Raw genomic sequence first — 22,908 nt, forward strand, 5'->3', positions numbered from 1 at the left:
GGGCAGTCATTCGCAAGGGGCTCCGAGGGTGGGTTCCTGCACACGCAAACGCCAGGGACGCAATTGTCCAGCAGGGGCACAGTTCTGGAGGATGAGGAGGATGAGGAGGAGGAGGAGCTGGAGGAGGAGATGGAACCATGTTCACAGCAGGGTGGCACCCAGGCCAGCTCATGGCCATCACTGGTGCGTGGCTGGGGGGATACAGAGGACACGGACGATACACCTCCCACAGAGGACAGCCTTTCGTTGCCTCTGGGCAGCCTGGCACACATGAGCGATTACATGCTGCAGTGTCTCCACAACGACCGCCGAGTTGCCCACATTCTAACTTGTGCTGATTACTGGGTGGCCACGCTGCTGGATCCCCGTTACAAGGACAACGTACCGTCCTTAATTCACTCACTGGAGCGCGATCGCAAGATGCGCGAGTACAAGCGCACGCTGGTAGACGCCATGCTGCTGGCATTCCCATCTGACAGCGGGGCCACAGTGGAAGCACAAGGCAGAGGAGGAGGAGGAGGAGGTCGCCAACGCAACCAGGGCACCGCCAGCACCTCAGAAGGCAGGGTTAGCATGGCCGAAATGTGGAAAAGCTTTGTCAGCACGCCACAACAAACAGCAGCACCAGCAGCTCAGATGGAACGTCTTAGCAGGAGGCAGCATTTTACCAACATGGTGGAGCAGTATGTGTGCACACGCCTACATGTAGTGAATGACGGGTCTGCCCCCTTCAACTTCTGGGTCTCCAAATTGGGCACATGGCTTGAGCTTGCCCTTTACGCCTTGGAGGTGCTGGCGTGCCCTGCAGCCAGTGTATTATCTGAACGGGTATTTAGCACGGCTGGGGGCGTTATAACAGACAAGCGCAGCCGCCTGTCCAGAGACAATGTGGACAAGCTCACGTTCATTAAAATGAACCAGGCATGGATCCCACGGGACTTTTCCGTACCTTATGCAGAATAGCAATGGATACCGACCTTACCCACCCATTGTTCCATTTTTGCTCTTTCTCACTCTTTTGGGGTGTACCCTCATTTAAAATTTTTGAAAAGAAGCAGTGTTGGCTACCTCGTCCTCCTCCTCAGGGCCAGATTAATGTAGGGGCTATTGGAGCTGCAGCTCCAGGCCCCTACCTTTTATATAGGCCCCGGGTTGGCCATATTCACTGTTACCGCTCTTCTGTCACTTGTAAACACAGAAGTCTGGCTTCTATGCTCGCTTCCCCAGGCAGCACCCTCAGAACCTCCCCACACAGCGTGAAGGCCGGACAAGGAGGGACAGTTGGCGATGCATGGATGTGTTTATGGGCTTCAGAGACAGCATCCCATGTTGAATTAGGCATGCATGGCTGCACCCTTCCTCCTCTGGGTGCATGGCAAGGCACGGCCCTTAAGGCCCTTCAAAATCCTCAGCACCAAGCCCATGATGCTGTTAATCCGGCCCTGGTCCTCCTCCACCGCCGCTTCCACCTACACCGCCCATAGGTGTGCGCAGCCTATTGCATTAAGGTGTGCACCCCAAAGTTGAAATACACATGCATGTGTTTGCCAGCAGGGAGAGTAATGTATCGGGGCCATGTACCTGTAGGCAAGGAGAAATAGAGCAGAGCAGGTCCCAGGGAGATCTTTCCCATCTCCTCACTGGCAATGCTATGTGCCCTAGGTGATTAGGGTGTGCCCAGGCACACCCAGCACACCCTGTGCGCACGCCTATGTCACCGCTAGGCTTGTGACGGTATCAGATTTTCATGCTGCGATTAATTGATTAAGGTTTTGCCACGGTATACGGTATTATCACGGTATTCTATTATTAAATTTAAATTATTAAATTTCCACCTCACTTCAATTTCATTGCTGAATTTAGGGGCTTTGGTTCACTTATGCACATTATTATATAGTCAGTCAGTACAGACTCTGTGAACCAGGCCTAAAATAGGTCATCAAGCAGTGTCTGGCCTAACTGGTGATAACTGGTTCTGGCGCTCGGCTCCGATCCGATGGCCTGGTCATTAAGAGGGCAAATCCTTGTGGTCAAGAAGTGGTTAAACCTGAAGGAGGTGTTGTTTATAAATTACTTTACTATTGCTTTAGGCCTGGTTCACATGTATGCGGGTTGGTGGTTCACATTTGCACAGGCATAGCAGCCCATTGATTTGAATGGGCTGCTATGCCCTCATTTTCCGCAGAAAAAAGGTGCATGCAGCATTTTTTTAAAATTCAGTGGCCTTGAAATCCATCCTGCTTTTGCACCATGCGACTAACCTGCAGTTCCTGCTCTGGCAAGCTTTCTGCATTTTTTGTATACGTGGGCACGGCATTTAAAAATAAACAGTTTGCGTGTGCAGCAACGGCAGGTAAGTCGCATGGTGCAAAAGAAGGATGGATTTCATGGCCACTGCATTTTTTTAAATTCTGCATGCACCTTTTTTCAGCTGAAAACGCAGGCATAGCAGCTCAAGCCCATTCACATCAATGGGCTGCTATGCCTGTGCAAATGTGGGCCCCCAACCCGCATACATGTGAACCAGGCCTAAAGCAATAGTAAAGTCATTAATTGGTTAAACCTGCAGGAGGACCGGTGTTTTTATCTATTAATGACTTTACTATTGCTTTAGGCCTGGTTCACATGTATGCGGGTTGGGGGCCCACATTTGCACAGGCATAGCAGCCCATTGATGTGAATGGGCTTGAGCTGCTATGCCTGCGTTTTCAGCTGAAAAAAGGTGCATGCAGAATTTAAAAAAATGCAGTGGCCATGAAATCCATCCTTCTTTTGCACCATGCGACTTACCTGCCGTTGCTGCACACGCAAACTGTTTATTTTTAAATGCCGTGCCCACGTATACAAAAAATGCAGAAAGCTTGCCAGAGCAGGAACTGCAGGTTAGTCGCATGGTGCAAAAGCAGGATGGATTTCAAGGCCACTGAATTTTAAAAAAATGCTGCATGCAACTTTTTTCTGCGGAAAATGAGGGCATAGCAGCCCGTTCAAATCAATGGGCTGCTATGCCTGTGCAAATGTGGGCCGCCAACCCGCATACATGTGAACCGCCAACCCGCATACATGTGAACCACCAACCCGCATACATGTGAACCAGGCCTAAAGCAATAGTAAAGTCATTAATAGATAAAAACACCGGTCCTCCTGCAGGTTTAACCACTTCTGGATCGCAAGGATTTGCCCCTTTAAAGACCAGGCCATCGGATCAGAGCGCCAGGACCAGTCATCACCAGGTAGGCCAGACACTGCTTGATGGCTATATAATAATGTAATGTGGGCTGCTAGGCGTGTGTGTGTGTATATATATATTTATTAGAGCTGCACGATTCTGGCCAAAATGAGAATCACGATTTTTTAGCTTGGAATAAAGATCACGATTCTCTCACGATTCTCTGTGTAACAAAAAAAAAAAAAATTGGGATAACTTTACTGTTACGTTTTTTTTTTTTTTTTTATTCATTAAAGTCTAATCATTGCGTTTGAAAGACTGCTGCGCAAATACAGTGTGACATAAAATATTACAACAATCGCCATTTTATTCTGTAGGGTCTCTGCTAAAAAAATATATAAAATGTTTGGGGGTTCTAAGTACTTTTCTAGCAAAAAAAAAACTGATTTTAACTTGCAAGCAGCAAGAGTCAGAAAAAGATCCAGTCTTTAAGAGGTTAAACTTCCTTTCTCCCTGGCAGAGGGAAGGAAAAGATACAAATGTAATCATTTTTGTTTATAGTTAGGAGACTTAATGCTGAAAGGTGTTAGCTGAGTGAGTGAATGAGTCATCCAGCTCACTGAAATGTATCAATTCACAAGTCAGGCAGACTTGACAGAGAAACTCGGTATTTTAAAAATGCCACAATAACAATACCGTGGCTATGCAATACCGCGATATATCGAATTACCGAAAACCGGCATATGTCTAGTCACCGCCACATCCACCACCACCTCAACCTCCCTCCTACTCCATATGGGCCTCGTCCTTCAGAGATGAAGAAGAACATTGTTTTATTTTTCTGTTTTTTTTTGTTGTTTTAAGTTATTTCCCTATCCACATTTGTTTGCAGAGCACTTGCCATGCTCTTAATTACGTTTTGCTGCCATTTGCAGCACTCTAGCCCTTTCCTTTGGTGTTTTAGAGCCATTTTAGTGCCTTAAAGTTCGGGTCCCCATTGACTTCAATGGGGTTCGGTGTCCGGGAAAAGTTCGGTAAAAGTCCGGGACACGGACCCGGACTTTTTTTTAAAGTTCGGCCGAACCCGTCGAACACGGACATCTAGGTGTTCGCTCAACCCTAGTCCTGAGCCACTCAGACTGCTCTCATGAGACAGCCAGAAGCCGGTTAAAAAAAAAAAACAGGGTTTTTGCTAATATCTTCAGCCATAATCCTGTTAAACTACTTGTAAACCGCAATATATATATATATATATATATATATATATATATATATATATACAGTATATATATATACATGGCCTTGCGAAAGTATTCGGCCCCCTTGAACTTTGCGACCTTTTGCCACATTTCAGGCTTCAAACATAAAGATATAAAACTGTAATTTTTTGTGAAGAATCAACAACAAGTGGGACACAATCATGAAGTGGAACGAAATTTATTGGATATTTCAAACTTTTTTAACAAATAAAAAACTGAAAAATTGGGCGTGCAAAATTATTCAGCCCCCTTAAGTTAATACTTTGTAGCGCCACCTTTTGCTGCGATTACAGCTGTAAGTCGCTTGGGGTATGTCTCTATCAGTTTTGCACATCGAGAGACTGAAATTTTTGCCCATTCCTCCTTGCAAAACAGCTCGAGCTCAGTGAGGTTGGATGGAGAGCGTTTGTGAACAGCAGTTTTCAATTCTTTCCACAGATTCTCGATTGGATTCAAGTCTGGACTTTGACTTGGCCATTCTAACACCTGGATATGTTTATTTGTGAACCATTCCATTGTAGATTTTGCTTTATGTTTTGGATCATTGTCTTGTTGGAAGACCAATCTCCGTCCCAGTCTCAGGTCTTTTGCAGACTCCATCAGGTTTTCTTCCAGAATGGTCCTGTATTTGGCTCCATCCATCTTCCCATCAATTTTAACCATCTTCCCTGTCCCTGCTGAAGAAAAGCAGGCCCAAACCATGATGCTGCCACCACCATGTTTGACAGTGGGGATGGTGTGTTCAGGGTGATGAGCTGTGTTGCTTTTACGCCAAACATAACGTTTTGCATTGTTGCCAAAAAGTTTGATTTTGGTTTCATCTGACCAGAGCACCTTCTTCCACATGTTTGGTGTCTCCCAGGTGGCTTGTGGCAAACTTTAAACAACACTTTTTATGGATATTTTTAAGAAATGGCTTTCTTCTTGCCACTCTTCCATAAAGGCCAGATTTGTGCAGTATACGACTGATTGTTACTGCCCAGGGACTCACCACCACCGCTGCAGAAGGGGAGAGAAAACACCACCCACCCTTACTTTAGAAGTGGAGGCTATAGGCATCATCTACTGACCTTTAGCCTTTATCAGTGCACATTGAGGATATGCCTAGCCCTAGCTGGGGGTCATATGAAATCATGCAATGGGCTGGATGTGGCCCATGGGCCATGGTTTGAAAACACCTGCACCAACTCAGTGTAAAAAATTCAAACTACTAACAACACACAAAGCCATCTACAACTCTGCCCCCAGCTAAATCACCAATTTAATCTTGAAATACTGCCCAAATGGTCAACTCCACTTCTCCCAAGACCTTCTACTTGCTAGCCCCCTCATCACCTTCTCCAAGGCTCACTACCAGGACCTTTTCAGAGCCTCTCGCATCCTCTGGAACTCCCTACCTCCTACTCCCTTTAGTTAATCCCTGAAAATGAATCTCTTAAAGTGGAAGTAAACTTGCTCTTTAATCAAATTACTGTCATGCAGGGTATTTATGACAGAAGAGTCCCTATTAGTCTTTTCTGCCATAAATGTATCCTTTTGCCTGTCAGCTGTCATGTTCACTGAGCTGCGCATGCGAACTTTTACGGCCCCCGATTGGCCCCCGATCCGTGCTGTGGTAATGTGACTCCCGTGCGCATGCCTGGGAGTGCCATCATCCCGTCGTTGCCTGTGAAGTGGCCAAAGGCAAGGGACCTAGAAGGAAGACCAGGCAAAGATGGAAGCACCGGGGGCAGGGCCGAGACAAGGGGTGTGCAGGAGGGGCGGCTGCCCTGGGCACTGTGGTATTATGTGAAGAAGGGGGGGGCACCACAAAGAGATCAAGCGGCAGGGGATTTGGGGGGGGGGGTGTTAAGAGTGGTGATTTAGAGGGATTTGTGTTGAGAGGGGGGAAGAAGATTTGTGCTAGGAAGGAGGATTTGTAGGGAATTTGTACTGGCAGGGGAAATTTGAAGTGGGGGGGGTGTATTATTAGGGGAAATTTTAGGGGTAGAGGATTTGTGCTGGGGTGGGGGGGCATTTGAGCTGGGGGGGATTTGGGGGATGGGGGCAAGAGAGGGGGGATTTCAGCAGGGGGGGATGATTTGCACTGGGAGGAAGGGGAATGTATGCCTGTGGGGTAAGCATGCAGATTAGTGCTCATTGTTTTTCTGGGGGAATGTTTGCTGACACATAATCCTCATATATCTGGGGGGGGGGGGGGATGCAGTTTGGCATGTTCGCCATGGGCTCTGGATGACCTCGTCCCGGCACTGGCTGGAGGACACCATATGACATGTAAGCCTGTCATAATGTACTAATATGCTGCGCATACTAGTGCATTATAGCATAACCCACCTGGGGGGGGCCTTAAAAAAAAAAAAAAAAGCCGACTTTATTTCCACTTTGAGCCTGCCCTGCCTCCCCCTAAAAACTGTACTTTGACCTTTTCCATCAGCTCATTCCTCATGTTTTGTACCTCTTCCCTATTTTAGATTGTAAGCTCCACAAGCAGCCCCTCGTTACCCTCTTGTATTGAATTGTTCTATCTCCCTTTATTTTGCGAAGTGCTATACTAATCCTGTATCCTGAACCTCTCCTTTTCCCCCTGACTTCCATTTGTTTGGAACAAGCAGAGGAAGGTGAAGGTGACCAGATTTTTAAAATTAAATCTGGGGACATATTTTTTTTTTTTATTGGCAAATGGCACAGCACTGCATTATACACAGAGAGCTTGGCACAGGACTGCATAATACACAGAGAGCTGGGTACAGGACTGCATAATACACAGCGCGATGGAAACAGGACTACATAATATACAGAGCTCTGGGTACAGGACTACATAATTCACAGAGAACGGGGCAAAAGACTACATAATACACAGACTGCTGGGTACAGGACTGCATAATACACAGAGTGCCGGGCACAGGACTACATAATACACAGATCGCTGGGCACAGGTGTTCATAATTCACAGAGCGCTGGGTACAGGACTACATAATTCACAGAGCACTGGGCACAAGACTACATAATACACAGAGTGCTGGGTACAGGACTGCATAATACACAGAGTGCCGGGAACAGGTCTTCATAATTCACAGAGCGCTGGGTAAAGGACTACATAATTCTCAGAGCACTGGGCACAGGACTACATAATACACAGAGGGCTGGGCACAGGACTGCATAATACACAGAGTGCTGGGTACAGGACTGCATAATACACAGAGTGCTGGGCACAGGACTACATAATACACAGATCGCTGGACACAGGTGTTCATAATTCACAGAGCGCTGGGTACAGGACTACATAATTCACAGAGCACTGGGCACAAGACTACATAATACACAGAGTGCTGGGTACAGGACTGCATAATACACAGAGTGCCGGGAACAGGTCTTCATAATTCACAGAGCGCTGGGTAAAGGACTACATAATTCTCAGAGCACTGGGCACAGGACTACATAATACACAGAGGGCTGGGCACAGGACTGCATAATACACAGAGTGCTGGGTACAGGACTGCATAATACACAGAGTGCTGGGTACAGGACTGCATAATACACAGAGTGCTGGGTACAGGACTGCATAATACACAGAGTGCTGGGCACAGGACTACATAATACACAGATCGCTGGACACAGGTCTTCATAATTCACAGAGCGCTGGGTACAGGACTACATAATTCACAGAGCACCAGGCATAAGACTACATAATACACAAAGTGCTGGGTACAGGACTGCATAATACACAGAGCGCTGATCACAGGACTGCATAATACACAGAGCACTGGGCACAAGACTACATAATACACAGAGTGCTGGGTATAGGACTGTATAATACACAGTGCACTGGGCACAAGACTACATAATACACAGAGTGCTGGGTACAGGTACAGGACTGCATAATACACAGAACACTGGGTACAGGACTACATAATACACAGAGTGCTGGGTACAGGACTGTATAATACACAGTGCACTGGGCACTGGGCACAAGACTACATAATACACAGAGTGCTGGGTACAGGTACAGGACTGCATAATACACAGAACACTGGGTACAGGACTACATAATACACAGAGTGCTGGGTACAGGACTGTATAATACACAGTGCACTGGGCACTGGGCACAAGACTACATAATACACAGAGTGCTGGGTACAGGTACAGGACTGCATAATACACAGAACACTGGGTACAGGACTACATAATACACAGAGTGCTGGGGGCACAGGACTACATAATATATAGAGTGCTGGACACAGGACTGCATAATACACCGAGTGCTGGGTACAGGACTATATAATACACAGAGTGCTGGGTACAGGACTATATAATACACAGAGTGCTGGACACAGGACTACATAATACACAGAGCGCTGGGCACAGGACTACATAGTATACAGGAGGACGTTAGGCACAGAGTGCAGGGTTCAGAGGTATACACAGAGGACACTTCTGCCCCCACATCCATAGCTCACCTCTGCACCCTTCTCTCACAGATTATCTCTGCAGCCACCTCTAGTCTTAGCCCTTCCCCCACAACAGCTAAACTCTCCATCTCTCCATGCAGCTGCATCAGCTGTGACCCCCGCTCCCCCACTATCCTCACCTGTGTACAAACAAGCCCCCCCCATCTGCTCTTCTCCCGGTCTCAGCCCTCCACATGGACAATTTTTGGCTCTGCCTCTCCTCCACTAAACAGCAGCAGGAGAGGCAGTGAGATCGTCCAGCAGGGGGCGTCTGCATCTGAGCCACCAGGCTGTTTCTCAGCTAGCATGGGATGCCCTGTCTATATTAATCCAGTCCTGAATCTGGGACCAAATCCGGGGACAGACATGGATTGGGGACAGTGTCCTCAGTCCGGGGTCTGACCCCAGAAACCATATTGGGAGCAAGCATGAGAAGGTTGTTACATTCTTACATACAATGGGACCATGGAGAATGAACATAGCTGCCCTCTTACAATACGTTAGATCATAGCAAAAAAAAAAAAAAGGAATTTGGAGATTTAGAGGGGGCTGAGAACAATAGAAGGTACGCTTTTTTATTTATGAGTACACAATTATTTATTTATTTATTTTTTTAACCAGAGTTCAGTGTCGCTTAAAGAAAAAAAAATCCTATACTAATATTCAAATTAATATACTAATATTTAAAAGATATTTAAAAAATAATAAAATGAATATACTAATATTTCAAAAATATTTTAAAAATAAGTCAAACTTATAGATGTTATTTGTTGTAAAATACAGTACCTGACAAATCTTCATCTGAGACACTTCCAAGTCTCCACCCATAGAGGGCGCTCCTGCTTATCCTTTCGGACACACAGTGGCACTGAACACAAAGCCTGTGCATTGCAAAGTCTGTCCTTTTCTTCCCTGCAATCCTCATTAGAATCCTGTTCCTCAATCTCCCTTCCCATTTCCACATTTTCATTCCCAAGCCCTCCACATCTCCTGATCAATGGATACACACACACACACATCAGACTCTAAGCTCACATACACTGCTGCTGGACCTCTCTGCTAACAAGTGAATGCCTTTTTTTAACCTGTTCTCCCAAGAAAATAAAAGGAACCTGGGATTTTTCTATTTTGTATTTTTTGCTCCTTTTTTTGGCTTTTTTATGCTCAACATGGAACTAACTCATAGATGATCTGCCCCAAAGGATTTAATTCTCTCCAGGATTTTTGGATCTATTTAGAATCTTATCATTTTTTCTTCTTTTTTTGGATGGTTAGAGCCTGCAGCTTTCCTTCTTGAGCTTTTGAGTGAGTTGGATCTATCGGATTGTGCTGTGTTGGGTTGAATTAACTTTGCCTGCTACTACGACAAGCTACAGTCTAACCTAATACTGGGTTCTGCATGAAGGTGCCAGGGCTCAGGGTACCAGCCTTCAGAGGTGCATGTTGAAATATGGAGGGATGCCTTGGATTGTACTCATTGCCAAAGCTGGGAATTGTCATGCTTCTGACATTGCTGGGATCACATCTATCACAAGCTGGTAAGTCACATCTTCTACTCTCTGCTGTGTGGATACAGCAATCCTTGCATCCCTCCAAGGAGCTATCCCTTTTCATTTTTTGCTGTACTTTTTACTATGCTGTATTTTAGCAGGCACTTTGGAAAACATATACATATTAAAAAACCTAAACCTTGCACCTGCAGCAAGGATACAATGAATTATTTAAAGCTTGTCTCTCAAGGTTTCTTGGGATTTGATGGATGATATATAGTAAATTATCACATGTTTGTAGGAAATTATGCATCCCTCCCCCCCTCATCCCCAGGCTTCAGGCACTTTGGCACAGTTGTGAACTGCTCTAGTATATAGAATACATTGCTACAGCTGTGGATGGGTGTACCCTATAGCTATAGGTCAACACACAGCTGTCAATTGCTGTAGCATATAGAGAATCCCACTATAGCCTTACATTGCTGTAGCATATAGAGAATCCCACTATAGCCTTACATTGCTGTAGCATATAGAGAATCCCACTATAGCCTTACATTGCTGTAGCATATAGAGAATCCGACAATAGCTTTACATTGTTGTAGCATATAGAGAATCCCACTATAGCCTTACATTGCTTTAGCATATAGTGAATCCAACTATAGCCTTACATTGCTGTAGCATATAGAGAATCCGACAATAGCCTTACATTGTTGTAGCATTTAGTGAATCCAACTATAGCCTTACATTGCTGTAGAATATAGTGAATCCCACTATAGCCTTACATTGCTGTAGCATATAGTGAATCCAACTATATCCTTACATTGCTGCTGTAGCATATAGTGAATCCAACTATAGTTTTACATTGCTGTATCATATAGTTACCCTACAGAGCTGTAAGTTGCTATAGCATATAGTGAACCTATACAGTTTTAAATTGATATAGCATAGTGTTTCCCTATAGAGATTTTAGTTGATGTAACATGTATTTAGCCTATACAGCTGTAAATTTCTGTAACATATAGTTACTCCATACAGCTTTACATTGCTTTAACATATAGTTACCCCATACAGCTGCAAATTGCTTTAGCCTATAGTTACCCTATATAGCTGTAAATTGCTGTAATATATAGTTACCCCATACATCTTTCCATGGCTTTAGCATATAGTTACCCCATACAGCTTTAAATTGCTTTACCATATAGTTACCCTATACAGCTGTAAATTGCTGTAGCTTTTACCTGCCCGATATAACTGTGAAATGCAGTAGCATTTAGTTATCTTGCAACTGATAAAATTGCTGTAGCATATAGTTGCCCTATACAGCTGAAAATTGCTGTAGCATATGCAGCTTTAAATTGCTTCAACAGATACTTACACACTATAGAGCTGCATATTGCTTTAGCATATAGTTACCCTATACAGATGTAAATTGCTGTAGCTTTTAGCTGCCCGATATAGCTGTAAATTGCAGTAGCATTTAGTTATCCTGCAACTGTTAAAATTGCTGTAGCAACTAGTTACCCTATACAGCTGCGAATTGCTGTGGCATATAGTTACCCTATACAGCTTCAAATTGCTGTCGCATATAGTTCCCCTATAGAGCTGTAAATTGCTGTGGCACATAGTTCCCCTATAGAGCTGCGAATTGCTGTGGCATATAGTTCCCCTATAGAGCTGTAAATTGCTGTGGCACATAGTTCCCCTATAGAGCTGCGAATTGCTGTGGCATATAGTTACCCTATAGAGCTGCAAATTGCTGTGGCATATAGTTCCCCTATAGAACTGCGAATTGCTGTGGCATATAGTTACCCTATAGAGCTTCAAATTGCTGTGGCATATAGTTACCCTATAGATCTGCAAATTGCTGTGGCATATAGTTACCCTATAGAGCTGCACATTGCTGTGGCATTTAGTTACCCTATAGAGCTGTAAGTTGCTGTAGCTTTTAGCTGCCCGATATAGCTGTGAATTGCTGTAGCATTTAGTTATCCTGCAACTGCAAAATTTTCTGTAGCATATAGTTACCCTATACAGCTGCGAATTGTTGTAGCTTTTAGTTACCCTGCTACTACTTAGAAGAACTGTAGCATATACTTACTTTACTAGAGCTGTGGATCCTTATAATATAGAGACAGGCACACTAATACAGTTGTAAATTGCTGTGCTATATAGGTACACTAATTTAATTCTGAAATGCTGTAATATAAAGGTACGGAGCTACAGGAGGTACCTTATTGCTTTTAATTGCTGTAATATACATAGGTACCCTACTACAGCAATTGCTGTAATATACAGGTATACCACCAGATTTCTATATTGCTTTAACATATATAGGTAGTCAGGTACCCCACTAGTATGAAATGCTGTAATAAACAGAGTTCCTTATTGCTGTAACATATACAGGCACCCTAATGCTATGAAATGATATACAGATACACACCACTGAAGTTCTATATTGCTATACCATGTACAAGTACTCTGTTACTACTATGAAATGCTGTAATATACAGGTACACTACTTCTATAAGAAATGCTAAAATAAACCGGTACCCTACTTCTATATAAAATGTAATATACAGGCATACCATTACAGTTGCATATTGTTTTACCTTATACAGATACCCTACTATACTACCCTATTATGACATGGTATAGGTCACAGGTACACTACTACAGTTCTATATTATTATATATGGACACCCTACTAGTATGAAGAGCTGTAATATACAGGCACTCTACTACAGTTCTATATTATTATATAGCACCCTACTAGTATGAAGAGCTGTAATACAGGCACACTACTACAGTTCTATATTATTATATACTGACACCCTACTAGTATGAAGAGCTGTAATACAGGCACACTACTACAGTTCTATATTATTATATATGGACACGCTACTAGTATGAAGAGCTGTAATATACAGGCACACTACTACAGTTCTATATTATTACATATGGACACCCTACTAGTATGAAGAGCTGTAATATACAGGCACATTACTACAGGTCTATATTATTATATATGGACACCCTACTAGCATGAAGAGCTGTAATACAGGCACACTACTACAGTTCTATATTATTATATATGGACACCCTACTAGAATGAAGAGCTGTAATATACAGGCACACTACTAGAGTTTCCTATTGCTATACAGGTTCTCTGCTATTACTATGAAATACTGTGATTTACAGGCACTACTCATTTTTTATTGCTATAACATATACAAGTACTGTTCACTACTGCTATTACACACTCTACTACTATGAAATACTGTAATGTTCAGGTGCATTACTACTGTTATGAAATGCTGTAATATACAGGCACACTATACTAGAGTTCTACATTGCTAGCATATACAAGTTCTCTTATACTATTTTGCTATAACATACTCTACTACTATGAAATGCTGTAATATGTAGGTACCTGGTCCCTACCGCTATAAAGAAATCTGTAATGTGTAGTAGGGTAGCTACTACTATGAATTGCTGCGATGTACAAGTACTACATTGCTATGTCATTATAACATAAACAGGCACTCTACTATATGAATTGCTGTAATATTCAGGTATACTATTAGAGTTTTATATTGCTTTAACCTATACATTTACAGGTACTTTGGTACTACTATAAAATGCTGTAAATACAGGTATCCTTCTACTACTAAGAAATGCTGTAATATACAGGTACACTTCCACTACTAAGAAATGCTGTAATGTACAGGTACCCTTCTACTACTAAGAAATGCTGTAATATATAGGTGCCCTTCTACTACTAAGAAATGCTGTAATGTACAGGTACCCTTCTACTACTAAGAAATGCTGTAATATACAGGTACCCTTCCACTACTAAGAAATGCTGTAATATATAGGTGCCCTTCTACTACTAAGAAATGCTGTAATATACAGGTGCCCTTCTACTACTAAGAAATGCTGTAGTATACAGATTCCCTTCTACTACTAAGAAATGCTGTATATACAGGTACCCTACTGCAGTTCTATATTTCTAAAACACACAGGTACCCTTCTACAGCTAACAGATTGGTACAATGCTATACACCGTAAATCTGTGTACAATACAGACAATTGCCACAACTGTGGTTTGCTATAGGATGCGGCTGTGATTTGATTTGCTGTATAGTACAGGCACATGGTCACAGTGGTGACTTACTGTAGAAGATAGGTACATGTGCTTATTGAAAAAGCTTAGTGACGATATACATTATTCCATGGCAACCAATGGCATTGTAGCTGGATGTCAGATGCTTTCTGAATAGTACTATAAGATGACTGCATTTGCACTTTATCCTTATCTGCACTGCTTTATTTATCAAGCCCCTTAATATAAGCTTTAAAAGGTGTCCATATTTAACATTGGGAATATGGTGTCTCCATAGTGCCTTATTGTAAGGAAGATCCTGCTTCTCTTGAAGTTGCATGACGTGTGATAGCTTGTGCTAGTAGAATGGTGAGTGAGGGTTTAATGTCTTTCTGCTGTAAACGTGCTGTGCAATGGTAATGAGTTTCTGCAAAGGGATGCATAGGCTGAGCCTATATGCTTCCCATCAAGGATTGCTCTACAGCTGTAGTGGGACTATAAGTCTCAATATGCTTAGATCTATAGCTACACTATAACAAGTGAATCAAAAATCTCTGTATAGTGACTGTAGTGCTAACAATGGATGGCTTGCAACAATGTCTAAACGTGTAGCAGCACCACAGTCAATGTGGCCATCCACCCCAGTCCCTAGCTGGGAAGTGCCAGCAGCACAATGGTTTAAGGATCCCCCCATAGAGGGGATCAGGCTGGGCATTGGGCACTGCTGAAGAAGGTGATAACCAAGAAGGTTATTTAATGCAATTAGCAATAAATCAGAAGGGCATATAGATGTGCAGATGCTGAATCTGTTGAACTAACAATCCCAGCAGCACCACAGTCACTGTGGCCATCCATCCCAGCTTGTAGCTGGGAAGTGCCAGCACAATAATTTAAGGATCTCTCATAGAGGGGATCAGGATGGGCATTGGGCACTGCTGCAGATGGTGGTAACCAAGAAGGTTGTTTAATGCAATTAGCAATAAATGAGAAGGGCATATAGATATGCTGATGCTGAATCTGGTGAACTAACAATCCCAGCACACCCTGCAGATCCCCATTAACTTGCATTAGACCCGATCCCTAGCTCTGCTCTATTCCCTCCCATGCGTGGTGCTGAAGGGACAGCGCACAGAGCTCTATGGCAGCCTATGCACCCGACACCATGCATCCTGATGGGAATGAACTGATTCTAAAATGTCATCTAATGTCCAGGGCTGCTTGACCATCTGAACTGAATGAAGCATTTGTGTTCCCGCAGGACAAAGCTTCTGCATTTAATTCCTGCTCTGCTTTCCCCTAAGAAAAAAGGCATGGAAATGAGCATTAGAGAGTATGAAGAGCCTGTAGGAGGTGCCCACAAGGAATCTATCTATAGGTAGCAGAATCACATTAAACTTTCCCTGCTTGGCAGCCTACCACAGTTGCATCTGTTTGGGAGCTTGTGCTTTCCAAGGTTGAAGATTGAAGAATGCATTCATTTTAACTCACTGGCTGAAAGAAGCTTAGGAATGCCAGAGCAGTTGTGTGTTACTCAGAAGTGTGTGACTTTAATTAAATACTAAAATACCATCTCTTCTGTCAAGGCCAGCCAACACAGCAGGTTGTAAGAAAGTTTTAGACTACATACAGTATGGGTTAGATGGCAGCATGGACAGTGGGGTGCTTTATGGAATTTGGTTTCTTGAAATCTGATTTCTTTCTGTTGTATTATTTTCTTGACAAAATGAGCAAATCTAGTAAAAAAAAAAAAAGATATTGTAAAAGAAATGTTATTGAGTGTTATTACAGTTTTTGGAAATCGGCCTCTATGGCATTTCATCTTTCAGTGATATCACTAATCCTCCATGGAATAAGGAGTGAGGAGTAAGTACAGAATAGAGACTATTCATGCTATTTCCTTTGCAGCATAGACATGTACACAGGGTGCGCCGAATGTGTCTGGACACAACCTAACCACCGCTTGTGGCATTCATATTAGCATTATAACTTTACTTGCACACTTTTCTTTCACTGTGCCTGAAGGGAGATCAATGTGCCAACACCTTATATATACATACACAAATATATGTGTATATGTATATATATATACAGTGCCTTGTGAATGTATTCGCCCCCCTTGAACTTTGCGACCTTTTGCCACATTTCAGGCTTCAAACATAAAGATATAAAACTGTAATATTTTGTGAAGAATCAACAAGTGGGACACAATCATGAAGTGGAACGAAATTTTGTTGGATATTTCAAACTTTGTTAACAAATAAAAAACTGGAAAATTGGGCGTGCAAAATTATTCAGCCCCTTTACTTTCAGTGCAGCAAACTCTCTCTAGAAGTTCGGTGAGGATCTCTGAATGATCTAATGTTGATCTAAATGACTAATGATGATAAATAGAATCCACCTGTGTGCAATCAAGTCTCCGTATAAATGCACCTGCACTGTGATAGTTTCAGAGGTCCATTTAAAGCGCAGAGAGCATCATGAAGAACAAGGAACACACCAGGCAGGTCCGAGATAGTGTTATGGAGAAGTTTAAAGCCAGATTTGGATACAAAAAGATACAAAAAGGCCAAAACAGCACTCTCTTTTAATCCCCTTTCTCCCTTTTTATAAGTAATAACTTCTAGTGGTCTGGCTCGCACGGTCAGGGCTGCGGTTAGAAATCACAGGGCCCATACAGCCTACCTGATGGGGCCCCCCGAGCTCAGTGGTGGCCGGTCAGCCGGCCAGGGGGGCAGAACTTAAATCTGGGTGAGCACAACCCACCTGAGAACCCCCTAAATATGGTCATGTGTGTCTCTCACCAAGCAACTGAAAGCCAACAGGAGGGAGAAGGGGAGAAATTGGCTTTTAGTTGCTGGGTGAGACAAACAGAGGGCATTGTTCCTTCTCTGCTCCACCGATCCTCCTGCTGTTTGGGCCCCCTACAGGAGGACCGGTGGTCCCCCTCTATCAGTGGCCCTGTGAACAGTGGCCGGCTCTCCAGTGATTTAACACTCCCCCTAAACACTAATCTAATTAAAGCCCCATACACACACGCAGATCGTCGTCATACAAATGTTCGTCTTTTCTCCCCGGGATGTCGGTGTCTGTTGAAAAGTGCAAAGACAGCACAAGGACAGCACAAGAATTTTGTCCGCAGACTTCAGCTGACTGCAGAAGTGATGTCATGTAATGGTTAACTTTCCCTGTGTTTTTTATTTTCTGAGCATGCCCAGTCTTGCAAATCTGCGGTCTGTCGGCTGATTTCTGTACTGACAGGCAAACAATTGTCCGTTCTGGTGTCTGCAGACAAAAATTTTCATGTTTGCAAGAAAGACTCTTGTCCGCAGATTGTGTGCAGACATCTGTCGGAGGCACCATACTAACACGCATACAATCGGCAGATCTTTCGTCCGCCGACGTTTGTATGACGACGATCTGCGTGTGTGTACGGGCCTTTACAGTGCTCTTGCAACTTGAGATGCACTATTGAGTGCAACAGTATTCAGGTGGGAGGCGTTGGTCTACTGGAAAGCCAAGCCACTGTATTGTACGTGATAGCAGCGGTCCGACTTTCCTATGTGTTGCCAGCACAGGACCCCACAGAACTTAAAAGCTAAAATAACAAGTGCAGTATGATTATCACGTAGGCTAACTGCATTGCAGTAATAAATTAAGACGGTTCTGTTGGGCTTCAACATTTGGGGGCATTTACATATCTCAGGAATGAGCGTTCTTGCTACACATTTTTCAAGGAGCGATTCTCACATGATTTTGGGTGTCGCAAACGGCCAGCCCATTCATTTGAATGGGCTGCCTTATGTGCGTTTGTCACCCAAAGAGAAGCTCCTGCTCCTTTATTGATTTTTATAAGCACTGTTTGCCACAATTTCCACGTGATCCTGATGCACGACATTCGTGGCAGAATCGCATTGCATTTGGGATACCATTAAAGGATAATGGCACCCAAAGGTTTACCGCGCGTTGTGCAATGATTGCCATACGATTTGGAATCTCAGAGATTCTGCCCGCGATTCCATATAATTATATTCCATATACTTATATTACATTCAACTATCAACGGAGATTTAGACTCTTTCTCACCCATTACTTTCTAACAGCTGAATTCTGATGTGTTTAAGACTTACAAAACATCATCTGCCTTTCCACATTGGGTCTCATGCCTAAAAAGAGCCTGACAGAATCATACTTCTCACTTTCTAAGTAACCAATGAGATTCTCTCTTGCTTGCAAACCCAGCTTGGAAAAATGACAGGGCAAATCCAGCCGGTTGCTGTAGGGAGCAAGAATGGTGCTATCTTCTGACACTTCTATGCATAAGGCTTAATTATGTTGATAAAAGCCTTAAATTCCTTCTTGCAAGTCAAACTCTTTATTTGTAATACATGCACATATGTCTGTGGGCATCATGTGTAACAAGTAAATGTAACAAGTTGTGAGATTTTATACAATTTGCCTTGAAATCCTGTTAGGTTTACTGGTGCATGTTGCTGAATAAATCAACAGTGACAAGTCCCAGCATCTGTTTTATGTTCTTTATTGCTGCCCACTGTGCTGCTGTGCATCGTGCTAACGCTGCTGATGTGAGGAGTATTTATTGGCATGTTAGCTAGAGGGGTGTAACAAGGGAACATCTGTAAGATAGGATCACCGATGAAAGCTTTTTTTATTTTAATACAAAATACCCATATCTTTATTTGGTATAATTGCACCATGTGCTTAATAAATGGTGCAAATGATATGAAATCCCTTTGTAGGGTCAGGGAGAGTCTTTGAGTTTTAAGTATCTGTGGGCCCCCAGATGGGCAATACATTGTGTAGCCGAGATTTATGGGAAAATCAAAAGCTGTTTATGAGGCCATTGAGAACCATGTAACAGTGTGGCAATAGCACTGAGAAGGCTCTGCATTGCCTTCTAGTTGGGATTTCCTGCATCTGTGTCAGCTTTGCAAGAATGTAGCTGTTATGCAACAGTGTAACAGTTTCGCAGAACTTAAATATTATAGATATTACCACTAACAACATTAATGGTAATAATAATAATATTCTATACCAGCCATTCTCAGCTAGGGATCTGTGGAACCCTTTGGTTCCTACAAAGGTTTTGAGGGTTTTCTTAAACTGTGACTGACCTCTTATCTGATGGTGCCCGCAAAGTTCTAGGTCCAACGCCACTTGGCAGAGCCAGCAGCATGACACCAATATATAGTTACATAGTTACATAGTTAGTGAGGTTGAAAAAAGACATCAGTCCATCCAGTTCAACCTATGATGTGTGTGTGTGTTTGCTGTTAACCGTACATTGTATACCCCTGTATGTTGTGGTCTTTAAGGTGCCCATCTAATAGTTTTTTGAAACTATCAATGCTCCCTGCTGATACCACTGCTTCTGGAAGAGAATTCCACATCCTTACCGCTCTTACAGTGAAGAACCCCTTACGTACTTTAAGGTTAAACCGCCTTTCCTCTAGTTTTAGTGAGTGGCCACGTGTCTTATTGTATTCCCTTTCTCTGAATAGTTTGTTCCTTATGCTAGGGTCACCAGTACAGTATTTGTACATTGATATCATATCCCCCCTCAATCATCTCTTCTCCAGAGAGAATAGGTTCAGTGCTTGTAGTCTTTCCTCATAGCTGATGTCCTCCATTCCCCTAATTATTTTTGTTGCCCTTCTCTGGACTCTCTCCAGTTCCAGCACATCCTTCCTGAGGACCGGAGCCCAGAACTGGACAGCATACTCCAGATGTGGCCGGACCAGAGTCTTGTAGAGTGGGCGAATAATCTCTATTTCTGGAGTGAATCCCCTTTTTTATGCATCCCAGTATTCTGTTGGCTTTGCTTGCAGAGGCTTGGCATTGCATGCCACTGCCAAGCCTGTTGTTTACCAGTACCCCCAGGTCATTTTCCATCCTAGACTCACCCAGAGGTTCCCCCCCTAGATCTTTTCAGCTGCCTTAAAGGGTGGCATTCTGACCACCACTGAAGGGGTTCAAACCTCCTACTGACCACCAACGTTTTAGATGTTTGTCTAGGTAACATTCTGACCCCGACTGTAAGGGGTGAATTTTCCCAATGTAAAGGGCATTTTACCAATGACCACCCAATAAATTTATTTTAGCAGGACTTCCCTGAGACCTGAAATTTATTTTAAGTGTTCCTCTAGGGTACAAATTTTGAGGAAGATTACTCTAGAACAGTGATTCTCAATTAGGCATCCATGGAACCCTAGGGTTCCTCCAGCTATTGCTAGGTGTTCCTCAAACTTTTGCTGTCTGACCTCCTAATTGTTTGTGCCTGCATAGTTCCTCGGCTAGTGTCATTTGGTAGAGATATAAGCATGATACCAATGATCTTTTCAGCTGCCTGTAAGGGTGGCATTCTGACCACCACTGAAGGGGCTCAAACCTCCTACTGACCAACAACGTAAGGGGCATTTTTCATATTGACCCCCAATAGGTTGGTTTTAGTAAGGGTTGCCCGAAGCTTGCAAATAATTTTAGGGGTTTTTCCAGCAATTGCTTTTGCTCTCTGACCTCCTATTTAACGGTGCCTGCATAGTTCCTTGGCCAGTGCCATTTGGTAGAGCCAGCAGCATGACACCAATTATCTTTTTAGCTGACTGTAATATTGGTATTCTGACCACCACTGAAGGCACTCAAACCTCCTACTGACCACCAATCTAAGAGGCATTTTTTCCTATATACCCCCAATAAGTTGGTTTTAGTAAGGGTTCCTCAAAACCTGCAGATTATTTTAGGGGTTTCTCTGGGGTAAAAAGGTTGAGAAAGGCTGCTCTAGCCACTTGCCGACCGCCGCACGACTATCTACGGCGGCGGTCAGCCCCTCACAGGCAAAGTGACGTAGGTCTACGTCGCTCGCCTGTGAGGGTTTAGGGAGCGAGCGCGCGCCGCCGGAGGCGCGCTCCCGCTCCCGCGTGGTCACGGACCCCCCCGCGCGTGTGACCGGCGGACCCGATCGCCGCCGGCCACTCTGCGATCGGCGGGGGAGAGGGAGAAAGTCAGGCAGCTTGTGTAAACAAGCTGCCTGTCATTCTCCTCTCTGTATGAGAGCTGATCACATGGATCTACTATGTAGATCCATTGATCACTCTGCATACAGTTGAAGCCACAGCCAATCACAGTTAGAATCACGCCCCTAGGGACACACACAGCCCCTCCCTCTCAAATAAAGTTAACCCCTTCACTACCAGTGTATTTTTACAGTAACAGTGCATATATATAGCACTGATTACTGTAGAAATGTCACTGGTAACCCCAAAAGTGTCAAAAATGTCAGTCAAGGGTCCGATCTTTCCGCCGCAATGTCGCAGTACCGCAAAAAAAATCGCAGATCGCCGCCATTACGCGTTAAAAAAAAAACAACAAAAATGACAAAAATCTTTCCCTTTGTTAGTAAACGCAATAACTTTTGCGCAAACCAATCAAAATACGCTTTTTGCGATTTTTTTTACCAAACATAGGTAGCATAAAACAAATTGGCCGAAAATATTAAAAAATTTTGATTTTTACATTTTTTTTTGGGGGGAATTTCATATAAAAAAAGGGAAAAATATTGCTATTTTTGCAAAATTTACGCTCTTTTTTTGTTTATAGCGCGTGATCAAAAAATCGCACAGGTGATCAAATACCGCCAAAAGAAAGCTCTGTTTGTGGGAAAAAAAGGACGCCAAATTCGTTTAGGTACAGCGTCGCACGACCGCGCAATTGTCCGTTAAAGTCACGCAGTGCCGAATCGCAAAATACCCTCTGGTCGTTTAGCAGCCAAATCCTCCGGGGCTTAAGTGGCTAGACACAAAGATACAGGAGTGCCATCTTTTGGCTGGTGCAACTTATAAATTTAATGATTCTCTATGGAAATCATTGATTTGGTCATGCTTTAGCCTTTCATCCAACTACTGATTGAATGATGGTCTTGCTTTTATTGGTAGTAAGCAATGTGGTTGTTTCACTTAGCAAGGTAAGGTACAGGAAAAATGTAAAATATTTAGGAACTATGTCTGGATAAGATTGGATGTTCGAAGATAACAAACATGCCTTCACTTTCTACAGTTCACTTTACTAATTAGAGGTTTGAGTTTTTATGTTACTACTATAAAAAGGGGCCAAATTAGGTAAGGAGCTTTTAAAATACTGAATAAATCCTTTTTTTTTTTTTTTTTTTTTTTTTTTTAGAATTGTAGTACTAGGATATTGTACCATGTTAGCCATTGATTAATGCAGAAATTTTGGGGTTTAATGGTTATACCCTTTTACTAGTTAAATTATTACAGATGCAATCTCTCAGAGTCAGAATGACCTAGGTCTCAGATCTCTTCTTCGGGCTTTATATTGAATTTTATGAAGCCTGAAAAAAGGTATCTAAGTCCCCACAAAATGTGGCATTGATATCCTAAGTTAGCCACTTATACTCCAAACTTTA

General features: G+C 43.2%; 1 protein-coding gene across 4 annotated transcripts in view; it reads left to right on the forward strand.

Moving 5' to 3' along the window:
• The first annotated feature begins 9,841 nt into the window (after nucleotides 1-9,841).
• DCC (DCC netrin 1 receptor) overlaps nucleotides 9,842-22,908 on the forward strand; it is a 1,040,152-nt gene continuing 1,027,085 nt past the window's right edge. For all 4 annotated transcript variants that reach the window (XM_082267705.1, XM_082267706.1, XM_082267707.1 and 1 more), the window contains exon 1: nucleotides 9,842-10,414. In XM_082267705.1, coding sequence (XP_082123831.1) covers nucleotides 10,327-10,414 — 88 coding nt within the window. In that variant the 5' untranslated portion in view covers nucleotides 9,842-10,326. The remainder of the gene's footprint in view (nucleotides 10,415-22,908) is intronic.

Source organism: Pelophylax lessonae (genome assembly GCF_965119305.1).
Source record: "Pelophylax lessonae genome assembly, chromosome: 1".
Lineage (NCBI taxonomy): Eukaryota > Metazoa > Chordata > Amphibia > Anura > Ranidae > Pelophylax > Pelophylax lessonae.